Raw genomic sequence first — 26,901 nt, forward strand, 5'->3', positions numbered from 1 at the left:
AAAGAGGGTATACGTATATATGAAAGAAAAAAAAGGTGGGGCACTGATGTTACCTGCGTGCATTCTGGATGAGGGAGGCTACGTGCGCGCTGGTGAGATGAGGGGGAGGATTAATTTTTTTTAAATCTAATCCAATCTAATGATCTAAAATAATGGACCCACCTGTTTAAGTGAAAATCGAGGGCTAGATGTTTCTAATATATTAGAGCGTCACGTGACAATCTAAGAATGTTTATAGCTGTCCCACGTGACGGTTTAAGAGCGTTTGTAGGAAGTTTAATGTACTTTTAGTATAGATAGATAGATTTGTGCTGGGAATACTATTTCTTGAATCCTGAAGCCATTTGCGTACTGATCGATTAATTATTCCGTCTTTCTTCGCCTACTTAGATCTTGTCTGTAATAAGTTGTGTTGATTGGACAAGTATATGTTTAACAATCCTGATTATGAATGTTCTAATCTTATTATTGTTTATGCTTGCATACGTATTTTTTTATGTAAATGACAACTATGCGTACGATATACACGTGCCTTCCGATCGACCATCGCGATTGCTCATGCATAGGAATCTTCATTATATTGTTTAGTTAATTACATTTAGTTAACCTTCATATCGATCGCTAGCTCATGCATATAGGAATCTATCTTGGCTGAAGAAAAATACCCTCTCCCGTATTTTAATATATGACGTCGTTGACTTTTCGACTAACGTTTGACCATTCGTTTTAGTCAAATTTTTTTGTGCAAACAAGAAAATATTTATATCATGCTTAAAAAACATTTGATGATGAATCAAATCACAATAAAATAAATAATAATTACATAAATTTTTTTTTAATAAAACGAATGGTTAAACATTGGAAAAAGATCAACGGCGTCATACATTAAAATATGGAGGTAGTATTTAGTAAAGCTAGCGTAGTTGTTCTGCATAGGTGAGCGCTTGTATATTTTTTTTCACAAATGCAAAAGAAATTATACGTCAGTATATTAGAGAAAGAAATAATAAGTATATTAGAGAAAGAAACAATAAGAGTATAGTTACGTTACGCAAACGGTCAGAAAAAGCCGTTGCCAGGAGACGAGGAAGAAAAGAACCAAAAACAAGTAAAAAAATAGGTAGTTAAGCACCTGTCGTGAGGGAGGGTGGGGTGAGGTTGATGAGCGCTTGTACATAAAAACATCGATTATTTCTAGCTCGTAACTAAAATTCTACATGTTATGTTGGGAGTAATGTCGAAGCTACTACTCTATCCGTTTCACAATGTAAAACTTTTTAACATTATTCATATTTATATAGATGTTAATGAATATAGACATATGTATACGTATAGATTCATTAACATCTATATGAATATGGGTATTGCTAGAAAGTCTTACATTGTGAAACGGAGGAAGTAGCTATTTTCCTACGTATTTTTTTGCCTGCTTTTTCTCTATCGTTCTCAATGTTCGTCTACTTAGATTTCGGTTTCTAAGTTGTACAACATATTGGTTGGCTACGGATGTTTAATTTGATAATTTCTCTGTCGTTCTCAATGTTCGTCTACTTAGATTCCGGTTTTTAAGTTGTACAACATGTTGGTTGGCTACGGATGTTTAATTTGATGGCTTCTCTGCCATTCTCAATGTTTGTCTATTTAGATTTCGGTTTCTAACTTGTACAACATATTGGTTGGCTACGGATGTTTAATTTGATGGTTTATCTGTCCTTCTCAATGTTTGTCTACTTAGATTCCGCTTTCTAAGTTGTACAACATGTTGGTTGGTTACGGATGTTTAATTTGATGGCATTACTACCTAATCAATCAATTAATGGTATGTTAATTGTTTATATATGCTTATATATGTACTTATCATAAAAATGACAACCATCCATGTGATTTATACTAATCCGTCCTTCAGGCAAGTGCCACAAGGAATCTTCAGCAATTGTCGACATTTGTGCAGGACTGCAGGGCAATTATAGTTAGGCCCTGTTTATTTTCCACGCAAAAAATTTTCACGCTGTCACATTAAATATTTGAACACATACACGGAGTATTAAATGAAAAAAAACCAATTACATAGATTGCGTGTAAATTACGAGACGAATCTTTTAAGCCTAATTGCGCCACGATTTGACAATGTGGTGTTATGGTAAACATTTGATAATGACGGATTAATTAGGCTTAATAAATTCGTCTCGTAATTTTCATGCAAAATCTATAATTTGTTTTGTTATTAGACAACGTTTAATACTTCAAATGTGTATTGGTATATCTATCCTATAATTCATCAACTACCTCTTACATCCTTCATACTTCATTCATCAAATCCAACGGACGAAAATCATCTACCACTTGAGATCTAACGATAGCGACGAATCTTCTTCTACCCTATAATTCACAAACTCACTCTTACACCTACATTACTCATTCATCAAATCCAATGGACCAGAATATCTCCCGATCATCTAACGGTCCAGATCACTCCTCCTCCCCCGCGTGCGTGTTCTCTCCCCAAAACCCGCTCCCCTCGCCACCTCGCCCGCTCGCTCCCTTCGCCCAACCGGCGCGCCTCCCCCACGTACTCCCCCGAGCAAACCCTAATCGTTGCACCACCTCTCCGGCGCCTCCATCCCCTCCTCCTCGCCATACTACCTTCACATCGTCGCCGTCGCTCCTCCTCCCCCTACTGCATCCCTCTTGCGGCCGTCACCAACGCACTCTCCACCAAATCCCTACTGCTCAAAGGATGAACAAAAAGAATTAGAGCGAACAAAAAGAATTAGAGAGATGGGGATTGGAATCAAGAGACAGATCAGTAAGGACCGACAAGCCAGATTCGTCGACAGATCACAACCGATTTTTGGGTTTGATGTCTTCCATTTGATTTTTGGCGCTCCTCTCTCCTTGCTCCGATCTAGCCTAAGTGTTGCCGCCCGATTTTCACGGTCGATCCCGGCACCAGCCCCTTCCTCCGGCCGTGTGTGAGTCCGACATTCCAAGTCCCCGCGGTCGGATTTCTCAACCCCGGCATCGGCCTCGCACTGCAACAAGGTAAGTCATTATTGGGATGTTTATATCTGAAAATTCAGAGAATTTCTTTTGAACTTCATTAATTGCTTGGTCAGCAACATAGCCCAGGAAACCAATTAAATTGATATACATGTTGTGTGCTCTTTTTAGAGATCACCATCCAAATTGACATCCAAATTAAAAAGAAGAATTTAATTATCTAAATCATGATGCCAATATTAAGAGCTTCTTTTACTTTCCGTTGTATACATTATTCTGTGATGTGTACCGAAGGTTATATACATAATGAGAATTTACCTCAATTCTGGAATTGTGCTCTATTGAACCACTTGTATTCATACTGTAGTTTACCTTGTGTCATTTAAGTTTGTCTTTGCATATATTAATGAATGGCATGCTTGCACACACACGGAAAGTTCTGATTTGTGCATGCAGTGACAATTTTTCCCTTTAAAAAGTCAAATTTGGTTTACATTTTTATTCATGACACCTGGATATGTAAAATGTCGTGCATTAGTAATGTGCAAGCACTTTCGATGTATTGTCTAAACTCTAAAGGAACAACTTACCAGTTTATTAGTGAATTCCGGTTGCCACAGAGCATGCAAGCCTAGATGAGTACATGGAGAAATGGTTTGGACTGGATCAATACTGGGCATGCAACAAATTACTGCGACAGCACGGGCAAAGGTTAATTAAGCTTGCCTTGCGTTCTTTACTGAATGGTTTATGCATCTGTTTAGGTTTTATGATTACAATTTTGAGTTTGCAAATGTTTCAGTAGTTTTACTCAATGCCCTATAACCAATCCTGTATTTGAACCAATTTAGTAATTTATGCAATTGAGTTTAGAATAGTTTCACAAATCAATTCGGAGTCAAACTATCAATTGTTTTTGGTGTTTCAGGTCTTCAGACTGAAGTTTCAAAGTAGCTTCATCAAATTTTTGAAAGCTTTCAGAGTGATTGAGGAGGTAGCCATCTTTGCCCTCATTGTTTCAGGATTGAGTATATGAGAGACTGAAGTGAAGGAGGATTTGTGCATGAAAAATATTGCAGAATTACTTAGTATAGAATTACATACATAGTAATAAAATTCTCTAAAAGATAAGAGTAATCTGCTTCTCTCTTTCTTGCAGTAGCCTTTGGAACTAACACTACTATCAAACGATTAGCTCTACTAACTTTCTTCCTTGCAGGAGGCACAATTAGCGGTGCATCTCTCATGCTCTATGTTACTTCTTTTGATAAGATAAACTACAGTGAGAAATTATTTTCATGATAAAATGTGCAAAATTCCATATGTAGATTGTATTTTGCTTCATACTGTTTTGCATGTTCAAGAATTAATTGTATTGTTATTTACTTCCTCAAGTCATAGAAAAATCCTTATATGAAAAAGGAATATGACAAATTAAAGAAAGCGTGTTATACCAGACCATATTCATGCTTCTATGTTAATCTTGTCAATATTGGAAAGCCTAGAGGTTAGTGCTAACAAATATAATGCCTTTTTCACCCTTACCGAGTTTTGTGCCCTTGCATCTATTATAGATTACCGAGATATACTGAGCAATCAGTATTAGAGTTTGACCAGTTCAAAGGGCAGTGATGTTAATATTCAAGGTAGAGTATATGGAATTTTATCTGCTTGCTATCTTTGCTTTCCTGTTTGGCATAAGCATCTTTAAATCATTTTCTGCAGCATGGCCTAATTAATAATTTCTTTCGCTGATCAGACAAGGATTGATTACCTCCACATAAAAACGCAGACAAGTCTAGGCTTTATGTGGAGTGCTCCATAATTACTGATAACTCCAATGCTAAGATATCTTCAGAAGATGTTGATTTTTCAAAATGTAAGGTATATTTCAGTCCCCTTACCTCTCCGAGATATGTTGTATGGCACAGTGAAAAAGCATCTGATGAACTCACTTCAGATTGTTTATTTTCAAGATAGCTGAACGCCTGAACCTTCAACTAGACTCAAGTATGAGTCTGTAGTAGGTTTCAAAAGTGAAGGTTTTATTATAGACTAGAAAGAGTTACTTCTTATTTTACAGTATTCTGCTTTGATTGGTATATATTTTCCAGTGCAACAGAAAAGTGCCTCAAACCACAATGTGTTTTGTATATATATAGCTGCAGCTTTGATTTGAGACATTGGAGAGTCATGATAGTTTGATCATTAACCACATTTTAAAAATGTAAAATGTATAAAATATACAACATTGTAATTTTACCCCTTGTGACGCGGGTTCCACGTGCACACAAATGGTTTTTCTTTGTTTATTTGCATATTCCACATAAGTCCTCCATATTTGGTGATTCATTGGTTAATAAATTACAATATATATGCAGAAACTTTAGTCATATATGTGCATATAATTGTAAGTGAAATGACAAGACATGTAATTTTTTGGGCAAATTTTAGCTATATCGGCTGTTTCCCGTTGTTTATTTCTACACATAAATGAAAACACCGATCAACCTGACTTTGATTACGAATGTATTAAATGAGCGTCAATTTTAGTTCAGAGGTTCATTCGTTAGTCATCCAAGCGAGTCCACCTTGCATAGCAAGGGACGGCTTGTTACTAGATGGTATTGTGGATACATGCTGATTAATTTTTTTCTAATAACTCTATCGCTCTTTTAGCCTAACTATCTGTTCAATGTACCATTGATGAAGCATATATTGTGTCGCTGTCAGTTGGTTGTTTCATTTGCTATATTAGTTGTCACCGTAGTGTTAGCACGAGCATGCTACTAGTCTAATGTAACACGCGAGGCAAAAAAAATTTTCCCAACTAAATAGGGCCTTATTCCTTATTTGTTATGACGTCACTATATACTGTAACAGAATGGAATGACCATGGTGAACTAATGAAACGGGCTGGGATGGAACAACCAATGCACCTGTTGGCTAAACGTACTGATTTTGATTTTTTTTAATTTGATATATTACGACAAATTTAGAGACACTTATTGTACTTCCGTTGCATGGCTAACTTTTTATGACTGCTAAAAAGATAATCGAAACCTCTACTTAGAATTATTCCTTAAGTTGAACTGTAGAATTAATTGTTTTATCCGAACAGCAGGACCAAAGTTGTCGAGTCAACAAGTAGGCTTTGTTAGGCTCTGATTGTTCCCAAAACAAAATTTTTCATCTGTCACATCGAATGTTAGGACATATGCATGTAGTATTAAATGTAGACGAAACAAACCCAATTGCGCATATTACGTGTAAATTACGAGACGAATCTTTTAAGCCTAATTGCGCCATGATTTGACAATATGGTGCTGCAGTAAATATTTGCTAATGACGGATTAAATATACTTAATAAATTCGTCTCGCAGTTTCCTGTCAAAATCTATATTTGTTTTGTTATTAAACTATATTTAATACTTCAAATGTTTGTCCGTATGTCTGATGTGACACGCAAGGGTAAAATTTTTTGCCAACTAAATAAGGCCTTAATTTGGGTGTCGAATTTCCTTCCAGAAAAAAAATCCATTTTACATTGGTTAACTAGGGATTGAGTTTCATCTGCGCCCCTCAACTCAACCTGTAAAAAAAGGAAAAAGTACGAATTACACCCCCCCTCGAACTATAGCGATCCTCTGAATTACTGCCCTGAACCACACAACCGGGCATTCTTCACCCCCCAACTATACAAACCGGACGAATTACCCCCCTCGACCCAATCCGCGGTGGTTTTGGTCTACGTGGCAGTCTAGTCAGCAATTCTTTTTTTAAAAAAGTTGTGGGACCCAGCTGCCATACTCCTCGTACTCTTCCTCTCTCTCACGGGCGGTAGGCGGGGGACAGAGCAGCGTCGGTGGCGGCGGCGGGTGACGCGGAGGCGGCGGGCGGCGGGATGGTGGCAGGCGGTGGCGGAGGCCACTCGGGGTGTCGAGGACAGAGACGAGCGGTGGCGGTGGCTGAGGGGTGGGGGCGATGCTGCAGGCGGTGGCGGTGGAGTGGGGACGGCGGCGAGGGGAGGAGGAGCTCTTCCTCGGCCACCGCGCTCGCTTCCTCCGCTGCACCCCGCCGCCGCTCGCCTCGTCACCGCGCTTGCCTCCTCTACCGCCACTCGCCACCCAGCCGCCGCTCGCGCCCACCCCCTGCACCGCCCTTCCTCGCTGCCACCTCGCCTCCTTCGCCGGCACCGCCAGATGCAGACAGCAACGCGCTGGCGCACGGGGGTGGCGGCGCGGAGCATGGTGTCCTCCTTGGCCAGGACGACGACGACGACGCGGAGGCCGTCTCGGTGGCCCCTTCCTCGGTAGCCACGACCGCCACCGTGGCGGCCGACGCGGCGAAGCTCCCTTCCTTCCTCGCCACCGCCTCGCCTCATCCCCCGCCGCCACTGCTCTGTGTCGCCCCCTACGCCGCTCTTCCTCGCCGCCGCCTCGCCTCCTCCGCCGCCTGCCGCCGTGCGTGTTCAGAGAGTGAGAGAGGAATAGTGGAATAGGGGTATGACAGGTGGGTCTCACAATTTTTTAATAAATAAAATGCTGACTGGACTGCCACGCGTACGCCATGTAGACCAAAACCACCGCGGATTGGGTCGAGGGGGGTAATTCGTCCAGTTTGCATAGTTGGGGGGTAAAGAATGTCCGGTTTTATGGTTCAGGGATGTAATTCGGACGACCGCGGTACTTCGAGGGGTAATTCGTACTGTTTCCGTGAAAAAAAAACAAAACGAAAAAGCACAAAGCATCCCTCAAGATCCAGCTGTCCCAATTGTCAAAACCAATGCCACATAGACCGAGTGAGCTAATACCCCTCATTGCTAGTACCAAGGGACCTGAGTTTATAGATGGCCAATTGGGCGTCACAGCCCAGGCCCAGCCATGCCTGTTGAGGTTAGTCGGGCCGGCACGGCCCGACCGACACGTCGGGCCACGTTGAGCCAGCCCACAGGCTACATACACGGCCCAGGCACGGACCAATACGACTCGGGCCGTGCCGGCCCGGCCCAAAGGCACGACAGTCTATTGTGCTTTTCCACAGAAAAAGTCTATTTCTCATCCCTCTACTCTGTGGGCTTTGTTCATATGGCTAGAAAATAAGTCTATTTTGCATTCCTCTTCTCTTCGGGCCTTGTCTTATACTGTTATTTAAGTCTATTTGTATCCCTATATTTTTTTATTCGATCGTGCCGTGCCGGGCCAGCCCACCGTGCCTAGGGTGCAGCCCAGGCACGGTCTGGCTGTCGAGCCAGGCCGGCACAGGCACGACCCCAGTCAGACCGTGCCGTGCTTGGGCCAGGCCAAAACGGCGTGCCTTGATCCGGGACATGGTCCTCAGGCCATAAGACCATCTATACCTGAGTTACACTGGTATTAGAAGTTGGGAGACTTCTCATACCTCGTTTTACATTCGAAATTCAACTCATAGTTAAGGCAAGTGGACTTTTCATAGACCTTTGGACCTATAAGCTATAGATGGGCCAGGACTTCGGCCTTCCCAAAACAGGCCCCAAGAGATGAAGTCCAAAGGCTACGGTTTGTGGAATGAGGTCCATAGAACTCCGCATCTATGGTTGGACCATGCATTCATGCAGGCCTTTTGAAAGGCTTAGGCCCATGATCAGACAAACCTTTTGGACCTGCATAACACCGCCCCCTTAAAAGATATTCCAATGTGCTAACAAATACTCCGTACAAGTACTCCGAGTATGGAGTTGTATGAAAGATGATACATTTGTATGTCTTGCATAATTGGTTTGTCCTAATTTTGCCAGTTCCATTAATTTTAAAAACAAAAGGAATTTTCCGGAAAAGATCTTAATTACCACAACCGTCGAGTTGACATCAAATCCTCTAGCCAAAGTGATAGCATGAAAAATTTGAGATCAAATCCACTGGCCAAACTGACAACATGAAATATCCAACATACGACTTGTTGCAAAACAATTGGCAAATAAAACTGATTGAGAACATTACTTAGAAAGGTAATAACAAAATAGTTTATTAAAGACATGTAATTTTAACCAGAGGATCGGAAGCACAGAAAGATGGCATCTTGTTAGGTGCGGATCTAGGAAGGACTAACAAGAGAGACCGAACAAACCATACAAAACTATAGCGTTCTCTTATAATTGATGTATGACAGAAAATTTTAGTAGGGGTTTAATGGGGGCTCGAGACCCGCCACTGCATCTTGTGTGAACCGCGTGCGTAGAAATAGTTGAGTTAATCAATTTCCTGGGAAAATTGGAGCTTCAAGCCTTTATTTGGTGATGAGCTTGTCCAGCTCGGACAGCGGCAGCCGCTTGTAGCCGTCAGCCTCCTCCTCCATCTCCGGCCACTTGTTCTTCTTCTCCGGCGCCACCTCGCCGCCGGTATGGGGCGCCATGCGGGCCGTGAAGGCTTGCCCGTCGTCGTCGCACAGGCGCCTGAACAGGTGCAGGTACTGTTCCAGGCTGTGCGACGCCGACAGCGACATGGCGACGGCGTCGTCGTCGACGACGAGCTCGACGACTTTCTCGGTGACCTGCACGTACCGGTGGCCCGGCGGCAGCCGCGGCACGACGTCCTGCTTGACGACGAGGGACACCACGTCGACGTGGCGGCCCTTGATCAGGGCGTCGCGGAACGCCCCGTCGCCGACGCGCGGCGCGCCGAAGGTCACGGCGCGGACGGGGACGTCGTCGTCGGCCAGCGCCGCCGCGACGTCGTGCGCGGCCATCAGGGCGAGCGCGCCGCCGAGGCTGTGCCCCGCCATGGTCACGCGCACGCCGACGCCGGGATCCTCTCGCCGGAAATGGCGGACCAACCGCCTCACCTCCTCGACGACCTGCTCCTGCGCGCTGAGCTCGCCGCGCTGACCCTTCCCGGCCTTGTCCTTGGACGTGTACACCTTGTGGAAGCCCTTCTCCACCTCGCCGGCGGCGGCAGCGGCGCCGCCGCCGCCGCCGATCCCCTTGTCCTTCGACGTGTACAGCTTGAACGGCACGAGGGGGAACTGGATGTTCATCGACCAGTCGGCGACGTTCACGGAGCCGCGCCACGGGACGACGACGTCCCAGTAGCCGCCGCGCCACGCGGCGGCGACGTAACCGAACCAGTAGGGCTTGTCGACGCCGCGGAGGACGGGGAGCGCCGCCTCGAGCGGCGCCGGGATGGCGTCGATGGTGGCGTAGAGGTTGGTGGTGGCCAAGTACAAGTAGCCGCCGCCGCCGTAGTAGTGAACCTCCTTCTCGTCGTCGTCGCCGGCGAAGGCCTTGTAGGCGGCCTCCACCATGTCCCCGTACATGAGGATGTCGGCTTTGTGGTCGGGATGGTTGTGATCGATCGGCAGCTGATAGTCCTCGCCACCGCCGCCGCCGCCGCAGATGAGCTGGAGGAAGGTGGCGAAGCCGGCGAGGAGGCTACCCTTGTCGCCGGCGGCCATGTCGTCGTCGATGCTTAGAGTGTAAGATGACTCGGTACACCCATACTCCACCATGCATATATAGGGCTCGACGTCGTCTCTTCTCTGGCAGTAGATGCAGGTGCATGTGGGGAGTGGATTTTGATCCTCGAGAGTAGATATCCCTTCGTTGTTTGCAAGTCGCTTAATAGTAATAAAAAAATTTTAAGAAGATGTATTATCATGTGATATATCATTCCACAAATATACAAATTTAAATTTAATTAACTTATACATCTTGCAACGAAAAAACAAACTTGATTATAAATATACATTAACTAGTTGTAGTTTAATTTGGTTTTTTTTATTACGAGATGTAGAAGTTAAATTTGAACTTGTATATTTGTATAGTGATATATCATATGTTAATATATATTCTTATTTTTTTTATAATTATTTAAGTGATATGTAAATATCTAAGAGACATCCTCGAGAGATAAAAAAAAGTTTCCTATGCATGTGTGCAATAATCACTACTACAAAAAGGCTCTTTACATGCGGACGAAGAGGATCTTTGCATGCGGTTGCCCCAACCGCATGGGGGAGAAGGTCTGCAAAAGTCGCTCTTTTTACATGCGGCCGGCGCAACCGCATGCGAAGATCCTATTTTCGCATGTGGTCGCTTATACCGGCCGCATGCAAAAATAAATTCGGCAAACAAAAAAAATAAAATCCAGAAAACCCCCAAACCCTAGCCCGCCGCCGGATCCGTCGCCCCACCGCACGCTGCCACCGGATCCATCGCCCCCGCCGCACGCCGTCGCCGGATCTGTCGGCGGCGGCACCGAATCAGCGTCGGGCAGCGCCGCCCGAGGCGGCCGAGCCACCCCTGCCGCCGCGGCGTTGAGGAGGGGGGATGTGCCGCGCCGTCGAGGAAGGGAGGCCGCCGCCGCCGGTGCCGAGCCCGTAGCGCGCCCGCCGTCCAGACCCGCCGCCTGCCGCCGTCGTCGTCGTCGTCGCCGTGCCCGCTACCGTTGAGGAAGAGAGCGCCGCACATGGAGGTCGGGGAAGGCCGCTGCCGCCGTTGCAAAGCCCGCCGCGCGCTGCCGCGCTGAATGGGAGATCGGGGAAGGGAGGCCGCCGCCGTTGCCGAGCCCGCCGCCGCCGGTGTCGCGCCACGCCGCCGCTCCTGCATGCTCGGTGCGTTGAGAGAGAGAGGAGAGGAGGAAAGAGTTAGGAAAAGGAGAGGCTGAGAAAAGGATAAGGATGGGGAGTTAAAATATCCGGATAGGAGGAGAGAAAGAAGAGGAGATGAAAAAATTTGAAAGGAGGTGGTGGGAAAAAAATTAATTTTAAAATATTAAAACTTCGAATCAAATTTTATCTATATAAATGAACTCGTGTGAAAAAGTTGTAAAAAATAAAGTTGTAGAACTCATTGAGATCTACCAATTTTGTTTTGGTCATTTCTCCATCCGAGTTTTATTGAACTATATAAAACTTAAATTTTAAAATATAAGAAATTCAAATAATTTTTCAGGGTAGTAAATGATTTCAAATGGAAAAGTTGTCAACAATAAAGTTTTATGACTTATCAAGATCTACAACTTTTGTTTTGGTCATTTTTCTATATGACTTTGTTTGAATAATTTGAATTTGAATTTCAAATTATGACAATTTCAAACAATATTTACTAGTACTAAATGAATTCAACTAAAAAAGTCATCAATAACAAAGTGGTATAACTCATCAAAATCTATAACTTTTATTTGGGTCATTTCTTCATCCGACAAAATGATTTATAACATTGTTCACAAAATGTACATATCTCTTATATAGTTTTATAAACTATAAGAGAGATATGTAAATTTTATGATAATGTTATTATCGCTTTGTCGGATGAAGAAATGATCAAAATAGAAGTTATAAATCTTGATGAGTTATACAACTTTATTGTTGATGACTTTTTCAGTTGAAACCATTTACTGCTTTAAAATATTATTCAAAGATTTGAAATTCAAATTTTTAATTGATAAAACAAAGTCATAAGAAAAAATGACCAAAACAATAGCAGTAAGAACACAATAACATAATAGAGCATGATTTTAGAAACATTTAGGAAAAAGAATCATCCAGTTTGGAGTTCGTATGAGTGAGATACACTAGTTTCAAATTTTCAAGTTTTTCAAATTTTATTTTCGCATGCGGGCGCTTAAGTGAGCCGCATGAAAAAAATCGATTTTTCTATGTAGGCACTTAAGTGAGCCGCATGCAAAAATGAGCTCATTTTTACATACGGCCGTCTTAAAAGGCCCGTATGGGAAAATCGATTTTTCCATACGGGCCACTTAAGGAGCCGTATGGAAAAATGGCCCTCGATTATTGCAGACGGCACTAGTTATGGTCCGTTTGTAAAAATTATGGGTTCTCGTATAGAAAAATCACTTTTATAGTAGTGAATTGTGCATGGTTGCAGTATGGGGCGGGGTAGACCAAGTCAACGTACGACACACGTACATACACCGAACTTTCTTGGGGTTTGGTGTTTAACTTGACTGATCTCGTCATTATTTTATCTAATTACAGGACTCATATGATGACATTATTCCATCTAGACGCAGGCAGGGAGTACAGGTTATTTGTTTTTCTTGACCAGCATAGGCTAGAAACTGGACTAGACTTGACTAACCAATCATCCTGGGCATTTGTTGAGTAGTAACTGTATTTTATTAAGCACTTGTTTATATATACTTCCTTCTTTCCTAAATATTTAACGTCATTAACTTTTTTAAATATGTTTGACCGTTCGTCTTATTTAAAAACTTTTGTGAAATGTGTAAAACTATATGTATATATAAAAGTATATTTAACAATAAATTAAATGATAGGAAAAGAATTACCTAAATTTTTTTAATAAGACGAACGGTCAAACATTCTTAAAAAAATCAACGACGTCAAATATTTTGGGACGGAGTGAGTATATATTTCCAGATGTTTTCTTGACTAACCAAATCGGTGCATCTCTTCACTGTTCATTCACGCATTGCACCGCATTTTGTCCTTCTCATTGCCGCTGGTCGTCGTTGTCCTCCTTCTCGCCGAACTTCGCTCTTCATAGTGCCGATTGCCGTCCACCTCTCTCTCCTCTAGCTCTATCATCACTGTTGCCCCTTGTTCGATCATCCGTTCTCGTCGCCAACTGTTGGGGATTAATTACATGCCATACAAATGTATGAAACGAATGTTTCTTTATTTTTTTCTCTATTATAAGTGATTTAGAATATATTGAAGTTATCTAAAATTTATATTTGAAAGTTTATTGGGATAGTTTTGAAATTTTTTTGGTATGATTTCGTTGTCATTTTATGATTATCTTTTAAATTTCAGTGAAACATTGTAATACAACCTTTTTCAACAAAAAATTTAAGAACTCTACTCAAACTTTGAAATTTTCAACTCAAATACCCATTTATTGTTTTACTATAGAAAGTGATGAACATATATATAATTAATCGTGACACTAAGCGCGTCCGCGAGCATGCGCAAACTAACCCAAAAGGACTGATTCCCGAACGTTGGCACACGGCGAACTCGCAAGAATACCCTACACTTCCCTTTTTTTTTTGGCACTGCTTGGTAAGTTTACATACTGAAAGTTTATACGTGATAGTAATTCAGATTCAGATTTTCTTATGTAAAGTATATAAAGTTTTATGTATAAAGTTTCTACGTAGAAGTATAATCTTTGGAGACCATCGTCTCATGGTGGACCAAACGTGTTCACGCAGGATGCACGTGGACATTCACCCATTAAACTTACCCACAGTAGCCTTCTCCAGGATTTTGGGCTTCCAAAATATTAGGCCCTAAGAGATGAGGCCCAAGAGGCCGTGAACATGCTTGGGCCCTAAAAATCCATGGCTTGTCGAGTAGGATTACTCTACAAGGCCCATAGGTTCCCAGCGTCCAAAGTTTTCAACCCTTGGAGACTTAGACCAATGTACTGTGTTCATCTCTGAGTACAGTATCTGATAAATAATTAAATTTTACCATCTCAGGGATCATTGTATGGCCGAAATCCTGGTCAATCCAGAGTTAGGATTTTAATTCAATTTCATGGTTTATTTCTTTAAACCGGGATTAGGATCCAAAGAAGCTGATTTTTTTTATTTATCGACTCTCTTGGAAATTGAATTGATTTACTAATTACTGATCAAGTACTAGCAAGCATCCACGCATCCATGTTTCTCGCCGTCGAATGCTGCAATTTTTTGACAGTGCACACCTAGCTACGTGCCTGTCTCAAATTAATAAACACTCAGCTTAGTACTCCACCTCTTTAATTAAATTAATAATGCCCTCTAGCTAGTACTGCATCACTCTTACATAACATAATCACGGCCATAATGTGGCCACTAATGCAACATCATCCTTCTCTGAATATTATAAGAATATTCAGTAATCTATACACATTTTTTATATTGTACTATATTATATTTTCAGTGTACTAGTGTTCCAGCCATGCATGCAACCATTGTTTACATTTATATTTTGAAAAGAAACAGCACATTGTTATATAGGCTCATGTGAAAAATTAAACATAAATAAACAATACTATAATCCATATAGGAGTACTTGCCCTAACTAATATTAGTGTCACCCATGTGAGCATGTCAATAGCTGGCCAGGCAAGCAAGCAAGCTCGCTCTGAATGTGTCCTGAAGCACCCAGATTAATTAATTAATCTAATCAAACAAAAGCACAGCAAAAGAGGAGAAAGCTCAAGCTGAGCAACACAAGATTCGTTCCTTAATTAGGGTTCCAGTTCAGCTCGAGACAATGGCGATGCTTTGCTTAGCGGCTGTAGGGTTCTTAGGTGATACGGCCTCTGCCACTGTCCCCCTCTTAATACTATTGATTTAATTTCAGCGAGCAGCGCCTGTCTGTCTGATGACAAGTTAATCAGCTTCTTGTTTAATTAGCTTAGTTTTCTCTTGAGATTCTTCCTGGTTTCTTGGGCTTTGAAACCAAGAAATGCAGTGACGATGCATATGCACACACACTGTGATTAGTTTAATTAAGCTTAGCTTTGATCTTGCTCTCTAGAACAAGTTGACAGTGCATGTGATGCATCGATCTGCAGGTACTGGCTGTCTGTATCTAGATTCTGGAGTCTAGAACACAAATCAAGTTAACAATTGTTACTTCTAGTGTGCTACTTGTAGTTCTTGGAAGTTGAAACTTGTATCTGCAGGTTCAGATATGTTCTTGTATAATTGTATCTTGTCCAAACTGAACATTGTGGTCCATGCTTTAACTATAGTGCTAATTAATGAAGTTTCAACGATGTTTTTTCTAGTGCTACATTAAGGGTCAGTATATGTAGAATCAGCTTCATTGTGATGATTAATTTACTGACTGAATTGGGTTGTCTCTGAACAGACTGGACTGAACTCTGATGCCACCGGAAGAGAAGAAAAAAAGAAGCTCTGAACTTTTGTGAACAAAACAAATGCTCTGAATATGATGGCATGATTACCTCCCTCAACAGATTGGCAGTCATGGCTACAGTTACCAGAGAGGTAATTCAGTTACAGATGCTACTGTTAGCTTCTACCACATGAGCACTAATCAAAAGTGTAATAATCACTGGCGATTCATTCTACCTCAAATTCAGGTTCTTCAGTTCTTGGACATAAGAGTCATTGTATCCTCTGAACTTTCCTGCTACTAGTACTAGTGCATACAGTATATGATGAAGTTTTGAATTATTAGTACTAACAAATTGTTGCTCAACAGTAATGATCATTCATCAAGCCCTAGAACACAAGGGGACACATGAGGGCCAGCATGCATAATTTTGTCCTTTGCTTGTTGATGACCTACTGACCCATGGGCCCGGCCTGCTCTGCTCAGAAAGCAAATTAAATTACTATTAGGTCCCAATAATTACCAACTGATACTCCCTGATTCACTTGCAGCTTCTTATCATCTTCAGCAGCTTTTCATTTCCTTACCTTTTATGCTGCACTAGAATTTGTCCAATGTGTTCATCTCCTCCCTGAAATTAATAAAGCAGTCAAATTGAAAGAACAGACAAAGCCAATCGATCGGTTGATCCACATGGTGATTGTGCACTATAATTGAAAATTGAGAGCTCTAATCTTTGTTTAAGAAAAGGAAACGAGCCCTAAACATATGTTTAATGTTTAAAGAAATGATCTAACTGTACCAAGCTATATTCAGTAGTAGCATAGATTAATCAGGTGAAGGATACATAGGTCGTATCTTTGGTTGCACAACAAGAATCTTCCAGAGTTAAAGAAGATGGAGAGAAAATAAAAATCCAGGTGAGTTCTTGGAGCGACTTGGGAGTACTTTTGGTTGGCATTTGGGCAGACAAATTTGCAGCAAGAGTGTTCCAACTAATGTTAGTTTAATTAGTTTAATCATCCTCTCTAGTCTACACTCTGCACTGATCACTGAAGAACAGCTATCTTTTAAGTTTAGTGTGCAGGTAGTCCTACTTTGTCCGTTTGGCACTGCAGCTTTTTGCTGCAAAATGACAAAATGGAGCAGTAAAAAATGGCCCTAAAATTAGTATATCTATTAAGAGGATAGCTGCAGATTAGTTAATCACCTGAATTTTCAGAGAACACTTTGAAAAAGGAAAAGAATTACACTGAAGAACAAATGGTACTACAGTACTAGTATGTCCGAACTCTGAAATGCACTTCAGTTCTTGTAGTTCTACTCCTACTAATTTAGGCAGATATAATATCACCTGAATTTGCAGAAAACACATTGAAAGAAAAGGAGAAAACAGCAGGGAAGAGAAATAGTTTGTCTGAAATACACTTCAGTTGCTGCACTTGCAATTTTTTGTAGAAAGATCGTGGATAGAACATGCAAGGGGCCCATGCATGCTTAATTTGCTCCAGCTTTAGGACCAGTGGCGCTGATTAAGCTGTCTTAATCTTTCCGAACAGAGATTAAAGTGGGGTTGTGCTAATCGGGTAGGGAGAGATCATGAGCATCAGCAAATTAGTTAAATAATCCTGACCAAAATCATACACATCAGCAAAGCAAAGCCCTTTGATTAATTATCTGCCTTTGTATACATCATGCATGCATGGGCTAGCAAAAGCTAATTCTGACCGAAATCATTAGCTCTAATCTCTGTCATTAAGTATCCATCCATACATGCGTGCCATGTAGTACTATATCTATCAAGTAAGATTGCATATATCTGCAGAAAATCCCAAAAGTTAAGAACACAAAAGTCATGGTGATCCCGGTTTCTTCTCCGAGCATCAAGATACTAACTCTTACTTAATTACACTCTATTACTCTTACTTAATTACTCTCCAAGTTAATTACTATTCATGTCTGTCCGACAATAATTTGGTCCGGCACATGTGGCACGTGATCACAATCTTACTCTCCGTTTCTTCTTGATTATTACTATGAGAATGCTTAGAGTTTAACCTTTTGACACATAGACCTCTGAGTAAGCCTGCATATAAGCAAAAGGCTTGACTAATTAAGCCATTGCCAACTTGTGGTTTCGGTAATTGGAGTTAATTTACAGCCGATCATGTTGACATTGTCGCCTCTACCCGACATGGTTACCAACCCACTGCATAAACTAATCACTTTGCTTACGTATCAAGCAGCCTTCGTCAACTTCTGATCATAATTAGTGGCGTCTAACCTTGACACCGGTTCATACTGTGTTCTTGAGCATTTCATGCATGCAAGAAAGTCGTCAAGATGACATTGAAAGTTGAATCTTTTTCGTATATATAGTACTACCATATGCATTGCCAAACATGGGGAACATACTTGACTCAGTTTTTAGGGCTTGTTCGGATTATAGGATAGGAAAAACATAGGATATAAAAAGTATAGGAATAGAAAAGGAATCTAAGTGTAAAACAGAGAAATGAAAAACAGAGAGGAATGAAAAACAAAGGAATACAAAAGTTGAGAGCATTCGAATCACAGGAAATTGATTGCCTATGATTTGCATGCAGGAAGCAAACAAAAGAGCTCAAGGTGGATGGATTTTTCCTGTACTTTTCCTGTGAAAACAACATCAAAGGAAACTTTCCTTTGGATTTCCTACAACCAGTTTTTATGACCCGAATGATGGGAAAGGGAAAATTTTCTATGCACAGTATTCCTCCAAAAATCCTGTGAAGTTCCTCTCATCCGAATAAGCCCTCAATGTCTTATACTTGTCTGAATAGTTTCAGTTACTGCGCATGCAGCATGGTTTGATGAAAATGGCACTAAAATTGAAACATACGTACATTCGCCATTCGTCCACTTGTTAGCTTAATTAATTACCAGCCACGGTAGGAATTGAAACTCTAAAACTCAACTTTAGTTGATTTTGGTTTTTGTTCATCACAATCCACTTACTAGCATTGGCTTTTAAACTGTTAATAACAAAAATATAAAGTTTTACTCATAAATTATTTTATTTCTTTGTTCATTTTTTCATAGTTTATCGGCTGTATCTCAAACAATTAGATTTATCGTGTAGGGACCTTTGTATGGACCCTTCAGAACTGAAGGAACATCATGGGATTTTTTTTAGGAAAGAAAAAGGACTATTTTCAAAGATAACTCTACAAAACTCCTATGTTCTTTTCAAGGAAAAACTGTAGAGAAGGATCTTACAGTGTATACATATATTAATATTATATAACTACATATTTTCATACAAATTATCTAGCCATTTTGTCATCAGAGGTTGTAAACTATTTCTTGCTCTATGGAAAACCAAGCCAAGTTCTTTTCGGAATCAGTCTTTTATGAACAAAAAAGAAGAATAGGTGGAAAACAAAACTCCTGTATTTCAAAGGAGTTGGCATCGTGCGTAGTGGTATGTGCGCGTGTCCCACCCATGTAATATTCCATGTACAACTCTAGAAAACACATATGAGTAAGGAAACAACGTTACATGGGGTCCGAGGCCGTGCAATATTCTGTCACAGGTGAAGGCAGCACAATTGAGCAAGTTGTCGCCTGTGGTACCGAACAAGCGTCCGATCTGCATGAAAACAGTACACGCACTACACTCTTTGCAAACGATGGCTGAACATGCAAGGTTTCTTGGAAGAAATTCGGAGAAAACTTTGGTCTTGTGCGGCAATCCACAGATCTAGGATGGTGACATTGTCTCATGTAGATGATGCATCTCCATGACAAAAACAAAATGCACTAGTGTGGCTTGCACAGTAGTGGTGGACTGGTGGTAGAGTACTCATGTGACAAGGCCAAGAAATTCCACAAGAATTGAACTACTTATGTCAGATAAATTTATATCACCACAGCAACATTAATTCTTATTTATCTGGTTTGTATAGTTGAGGGGATAAAATATCTGGTTTTTAAATTTAGGAGGGTAATTTAATTTAATTGATCACGATAGTTGAGAGGGTAATTCGTATTTTTTCCTTAATTCAATGTTACTACTACTTTTTGAAGCATTTGTTGAAGTTTGTTCAGTGCACTCGTGCTCGTCGCGTGTTTTTGGTGGCTTATCAACAGCAACCAAGATTTGAATTTTGAAAAGTAGAATTGATTCAGGAGCTTTTTTTTATCGTAGTCTATTATCTAGCCTTGGCTTTTGAATGCTTGTAAACTTCGACAATGGATTAAAAACTTTTGAAGCACAAATTATATAAAACTGATAATAAATTTTAAAAAAACGAATGATGTAATAAAAAGTTTTTTTTGTTACAACGGATGTTTTTCTTCAGATTGTTAGCCGTAACTCAGCTTATCAGAGCGAAGCATATGTCAGGTGAGACCAAAGGATAGGTCAGATTTGATCAAACTAAGCAAATATGTTCGAACGGATCTGAACGTGAACCCCATCAAACTATTGAAATTCATAAATTCAGCTCGAATTTATCGAATTTTCAATTATACTATCGATTTAAACTAAGTAATGGGAATTGATGGGTAAAAGCACGAGACAACATTGGAGTAGAGGAGAAAAGAGACCGTAGCGTTCAACAGTGCACTTTTGCCTCCAGTGAGCAGCAGTAAAACCCAAAAGTTACTGTCCTCTCTTTTTTCACCCTGATGTCACAGCCACAGCAGCAGTAGTACAAAAGTTGCAGTAAAAAAAAAAAGTCTACGGCGCCGTAGAATGACGGATCTACCCCTACCCAACCAGGAGACAAGCTCACGAGCCTATGCGGATCCCGCACACGCCTCCTCCCCCCGCCACACACTATTTACGATTCTGCCACTCATCCCCGCCACGTGGCACCGCCACGTTTCAGATGACGTGGCCTCTCCCCGCCGGTATAAATCGCCCGGGAAACCGCTCCTGCCACTTCACCACCGCACAGCGAGCTCGCCGCGGAGAGCTTTCGCCGGAGAGGTAGACGACGACGGCGACGACAGTGTCACGTGCTCACGTTCATGGTGGCGGCGGTGCGCGCGCCGGTGAAGCCGGAGATGGTGGAGCTCTCGCCGGCGGCGATGGAGAGGTACTCCTCCGACGCCGACACGACGGCGCCGAACTCGAGCCTTAGCTCGGCGGCGAGCAGCACGGGGAGCCTCGCGCGGTGCTCGAGCCTGTCGCGCCTGTCGTTCGACTGCTCGCCGTCGGCCGCCGTGGCGGCGGCGGCGACGTCGTGCTCGCCGCCGCGGGCGTCGGTGCTGTTGCGGCCGCACAGGTCCGGCGACGTCGCGTGGGCGGCCATCCGCGCGGCGTCGACGACCTCCGCGGCGCCGCTAGGCCCGCGGGACTTCAAGCTCGTGCGGCGCATCGGCGGCGGCGACATCGGGACGGTGTACCTGTGCCGCCTCCGGAGCTCGCCGGAGAGGGAGAGCCCGTGCATGTACGCGATGAAGGTGGTGGACCGGAGGGCGGTGGCGAGGAAGCAGAAGCTGGGGCGCGCGGCGGCGGAGAAGCGGATCCTGCGGCAGCTGGACCACCCCTTCCTCCCCACCCTCTTCGCCGACTTCGACGCCACGCCGCACTTCTCCTGCGCCGTCATGGAGTTCTGCCCCGGCGGCGACCTCCACTCCCTCCGCCACCGCATGCCGTCCCGCCGCTTCCCGCTCCCCTCCGCCCGCTTCTACGCCGCCGAGGTGCTCCTCGCCATCGAGTACCTCCACATGATGGGCATCGTCTACCGCGACCTCAAGCCCGAGAACGTCCTCATCCGCGCCGACGGCCACATCATGCTCACCGACTTCGACCTCTCGCTGCAGTCCACCACCTCGCCGTCTCTCGACGGCGACACCGACGACGAGGCCAGCGGTGGCGCGTCCTGCTTCCCGGACCACCTCCTCCGGTTCAAGCGGCGGCGGAACGCGGTGGCGGCGCCGCGCCCGCGGTTCGTGGCGGAGCCGGTGGATGCGAGGTCGTGCTCGTTCGTGGGGACGCACGAGTACGTGGCCCCCGAGGTGGCGAGCGGCGGCGCGCATGGCGCGGCCGTGGACTGGTGGGCGTACGGGGTGTTCCTCTACGAGCTCATCTACGGCCGCACGCCGTTCGCCGGCGCTACCAACGAGGCGACGCTCCGCAACATCGTCCGCCGCCCGCTCGCCTTCCCCTCCGGCTCCGGCTCGTGCGGCCCCGCCGACGCCGACGCGCGCGACCTCATCGCCCGCCTCCTCGCCAAGGACCCCGCCGCCCGCCTCGGCTCCCGCCGCGGCGCCGCCGACGTCAAGTCCCACCCCTTCTTCAAGTCCCTCAACCTCGCCCTCCTCCGTTCGTCGCGCCCGCCCGTCGTCCCCGGCGCCGGCGCCGGCGCCGCGCCGCTGCACCGGTCGCAGTCGTGCAAGGCGGCGCCGACAACGCCGCCGCCGCCGACGACGACGAAGCCGGCGAACGCCACCGCGCGGTTCGACCTCTTCTGAGCATATTGACCGTTGCTGTCTGCTACTACCTACCCGCGTCGTCGCCGACATCGCCGGCGGGAGACACGCTCCGGCCACCGTGACATTAATTTCTCGTTGACCCTTAGCTACCACGTTGAATGTACACACTGTTAATTAATTACTACTCCTAGTTAATCACTGCTAATCACCTTGCTGTTAGTCCTACTAAACTAATATAATCTAGTGGCTTAATTAATCAGCTTGCTTTGAGTGATATGATCACTGGTGATGAGTGCAACTGTTTCTGAATCAACTGAGCATCCATTTTCTACCACTTCGGTCCTTAATATACTACGAATCTGGATACGATGTTTATTTAAATTTATAATATTATATATTCTATTCAACTAAATTTTCTTATATTTTTAATTGAAGGGAGTAACAAACATTGGAGTAAATAGAAGTAAATAAATAATTATGGGGGTGGGTGATGTTGGTCGGGTGGTAATTAAGCAGGGGATCACATGGATGCTGGAATTGGGTGGGATGCAGGTTAGCGCGGTTCATGGATTAGGGGGTTATGGTTGGTGATTACATTAATGGTCGGAGTTGACCTGTCTCGTCTCCTTGTCTGCTCTGCTCTCATCTTCTCGTCTTCTTTTCTTCCAAATAGTGGAGTGGTTTTGGTTGCTGGGAAGAGAGGTGACATTCCAGCCAGGTTGATGTCCATTTTAATATTTATTTTTGGATGCATTGCATTTTGCAAACAATAGCGTAGGGTGAGGATAAAAAGGGTCGGAAGAGATGTATGGTACTAGTATTTCTTTTATATTTCTTATCACAGAAATGTAGAAATGTTTTTGGTATGGTAGGATATTTTTTTTATAATTTTTGAATTTAACTATTTAGTGGTGGCATTGATACGACGCTGACATGACAGAAATTAAGATAAACTGAATTTTATATACAGCTAGGAACGAAAAGGGCAGAAACGATATACTAGTAAATTTTGTTCTACTTTACGGGGGAAACGGATCGATACAGTCGGGAAATTGATTAAAAATGTTTAAAAGTTCTTTGAAAAAAAAAAACTCCAACGTTGTTATTCTTTAGACAAACCTGCATCGTTTATGAGATTTTGAAGCACACCCCGTAATAATCCATTAGCAAGTTAAGTAGTATAACCGCTGAACACATGTGTATAATGTTTCATTTGGAAAATATCTGACACGTGTATATCTGCTACGAACATTTATGTTGCGTTCTTTATTCCTTCTGAACTCATACACCCTCGTTTTCTGAATCACTAAACGGTATATATTTTTTTTAAAAAAATATTTAGAGTTTGCTTTATAAATTATATTAATATATTTTTCTAGTTTTTTAATCTAACATTTAACTAAGAATATGCTAATCCCTCCTTCCAAACTCAATCTTACTCTCTATGTAGTTTGTCCCATAAAAAATTAATCTAATACCAGATGTTACACATCTTACTATTATAAATTTAGATATACATATGTTCAGATTCTAGATTCATAGTATTAGAATATATTATATTCGGCTCTAAATTTATTTTCTATGCGACAGGGAGTATTTGTTTACACTTGATGCACGGAAGACGTGCAGTATATAAAAGTACTGCTTGAACTCTCAATAGAGTATGCCCTTTTATAATTTCGAACATTTCAATGTAGGGTATGCCCTTTTAAAAGCAGAACCGCAAAATTAAGATTCAAAACATCTCCTTGCATTGCATGGCATTGCATTGCTGGGACACGAAATCATGATGATGAAGGTGTCGAGCTTTGGTGTTTGACCAGGAGGTCCCACAAGGCAGGCAGAGATCGATCGAGACGGTGGCTGCCATGGGTTGGGCCCATGCACGCGTGCTGCTGTTTCTTTGTTCGTTCGTTGTCGTTGCTCTCCATCACCTTCCTTCTCGTAGATTGGTAGCTAGCCTTGCTATGGATCGGGGATCATGGCTGGAGGAGCATGCAAACTCACGGGATCGCCAGCTACTCTAGCTTTAACTTGGACCGGCCAGTGTCTTTCAAGTTTAATTGTCAAGTTTAATTGTTTAGTTGACCCCAGAGTTTACATTACCGGTTGACCACTAAATTTCGAGTCCTATCATTATCACGGTTTTCGATAAATTTCGACCAAATTTTGATCAAATCTATTGTTTAACCTTCGAAATTCCAATTGAAACTTAATTCCAAGCCGTGTCGAAACATTGAAATTTCACGAAATTCGACCAGTTTTCATCGAAATTGTGAACCCTGTTGACCCAATGACAAAGCTAGAATTTTTTTTGGGCCGAACAAACTTCAATATAATTAGTAGTATTTGTTATAGAAATTTTATCACCAATTCATAAATATCGAGCTCGGGTGGTGGCTCCGCCACTAAGCTGACCTTAAACTTTGCAATTTGAGAAGATATACTACAATACGTACACACCTGGTTTATTTTTCCTATATACCTATACAATTCATTCCCGCTAACTCTAATTCTCTCATCTCACAGCTTGCCACGTCACTCTAAATTAGTCTGACCATTAGATTTGCAATGGATGTCTTAGATTTTCACTGATTAGGATCTGCAGCAAAAACATCTAGCTCTACTTGAGTACCTCCACGTCTCCCAAGCGCTTTATCTTTCGAAACTGCCAGTTTTATTACCCACTATGACTACTTCTTAATGTCTGATGTGTTCACAGAATTAACTGGTAGCATTTGTTTCCTCTTTTCTTGCTTTTCCTTTGCCTCTTCCGATCGTTCTCCTTTCTATTCCTAATCTTGGTTTCCTTCGGGATATGTTTCCCCTCGCTAACACTCTTCAGATGAATGCAGAAATCTTCTCGATTCAAGATTGAATGGTGAACTCTCGAGCATGAGAAAAAAGCCCATAAAGGATAGTTCTACTAATCTCTTTGTTTATTAATTTTGCATTGTTTTAGACATGGTAAGCGTAATATAGGTCTATCCATGTTCTCATTTTCTTCAAGTCCTATTTGATAAAATAGACATACTTTATCATCTTCCCTGTTTTAGAAGAGCTCTTCAAACAAAGGGAAAAAGACTACTAAAGGTAACTCCTTGCCTGGCTTCATGAAATTTCTGCTTTCCCTAGAATCTCACTTTGGGATAATTACGTCTACGCATCAACATGTAAATCAGGCCATTAGTATTAAATTATATTCATATATGTGCCACGTGTTGCTATATTATTTCTTAAATGTATCGTCTGATTCCATAGATTCTGTTAACACTGACACTTCGATGCAAATGATAATACAAAGTGACCGTTATTTTGCGTGCTTTTGCTATATAACACATTCTCTTCGGATGAATATGTGTTAGGCTTTGTCTAATATTTTTAGATAATGCTATAGGCAAATCATCGAACTGAGAGATACAAGCACCATATTTAATCTTGAGTCAATATATGTTTAATGTTTAGAACAGAGCATGAGAGCATCAACTATTTGGATATTCATGCAGCACATTCACAACAAACTAGCATCTACGTCAAAGAGCAATTGCCAGACCGTACTTTTTTTTTTAATATACGACGCTGTTGACTTTTTAAATATGTTTGGTTATTTGTTTTATTAAAAATTACGTAGTTATCATTTATTTTTTATGGCTTGATTTATCATTAAATGTTTTGTAAGCATGACTTATATTTTAATACGTTTGCACAAACAAATTGAATAAAATGAGTAGTGAAACGCATATAAAAAGTCAAATGTGTCATATATTTAAAAACATATATAGTTATTTTTAGCACATTAGTATTTTTCTTCTGTAATTTAGTTAATAAGCCATCTTACATTTTCATAAGTTCTTGCTGCAACGCGCGGGGTATTTTTCTAGTTTTAATATGGAAGGAGTACCACATATTATATTTAGACTACTAATTTTGTTTATAACATGATATCAACAACTAGTACTATGAAATTAACATAGTGTGATATTAATTTCTTTCAAACACGGATATAATGATATAGCTAGGAGTAATATGCATGCAGGGGGTGAAAACGGTTGGAATCGGTTGCATCTCTTTGAAAATAACACTTGATCAGTCATTGATCATTGGCCATATTTATCATTTAAACTATTCAGTGTTGATATTAATACGACGTAGAAAGGAATTAGAATAAATGGAATTTATGTATAGCCAAAATCGATAACTTAATAACCATGCTATAAATTTAATTATTTGGGTGGCAGTAAATTATGGTGGCAGCTATAACCTGGCATGCTGCTAGGTGTGAAAATGGTCACGAAAATTTCGGATCGAGTGAGTATCATTTTCGTATAAAGGGTATCGTTTTCCAACAGTTACCATTTTAGCTATATATAATTTTTTTCTATTTCGTTTTCTCAAAAACATCATATCGAATCTTTAAACACATGCATAGAGCATTAAATATAAATAAAAACAAAAACTAATTGCACAGTTTGTATGGAAATCACGAGACGAATCCTTTGAGCCTAATTAGTCCATGATTAGCTATAAGTGCTGCAGTAACCCACATGTGCTAATGACGGCTTAATTAGGCTTAAAAGATTCGTCTCGCAGTTTCTAGACGAGTTATGAAATTAGTTTTTTCATTCGTGTCTGAAAACCCCTTTCGATATCCGGTCAAAT

At 42.1% G+C, this 26,901-nt stretch overlaps 1 protein-coding gene and 1 pseudogene across 1 annotated transcript; one reads left to right on the forward strand and one right to left on the reverse strand.

Moving 5' to 3' along the window:
- Positions 1-9,238: 9,238 nt before the first annotated feature.
- LOC127756505 (phospholipase A1-II 7-like) lies at positions 9,239-10,472 on the reverse strand (annotated as a pseudogene).
- A 10,290-nt stretch (positions 10,473-20,762) lies between these two features.
- Positions 20,763-22,574, forward strand: LOC127756886 (protein kinase PINOID). The gene has a single exon (XM_052282273.1). It carries the CDS (start codon positions 20,833-20,835, stop codon positions 22,279-22,281), a length of 1,449 nt encoding a protein of 482 aa, XP_052138233.1. The 5' UTR covers positions 20,763-20,832; the 3' UTR covers positions 22,282-22,574.
- The last annotated feature ends 4,327 nt before the right edge of the window (positions 22,575-26,901 follow it).

Source organism: Oryza glaberrima, chromosome 12 (genome assembly GCF_000147395.1).
Source record: "Oryza glaberrima chromosome 12, OglaRS2, whole genome shotgun sequence".
NCBI classification, from domain to species: domain Eukaryota; kingdom Viridiplantae; phylum Streptophyta; class Magnoliopsida; order Poales; family Poaceae; genus Oryza; species Oryza glaberrima.

Coding starts and splice junctions, on each gene's coding strand:
- LOC127756886 (XM_052282273.1), top strand. CDS start 20,833: ATGGTGGCGGCGGTGCGCGCGCCGGTGAAGCCGGAGATGGTGGAGCTC.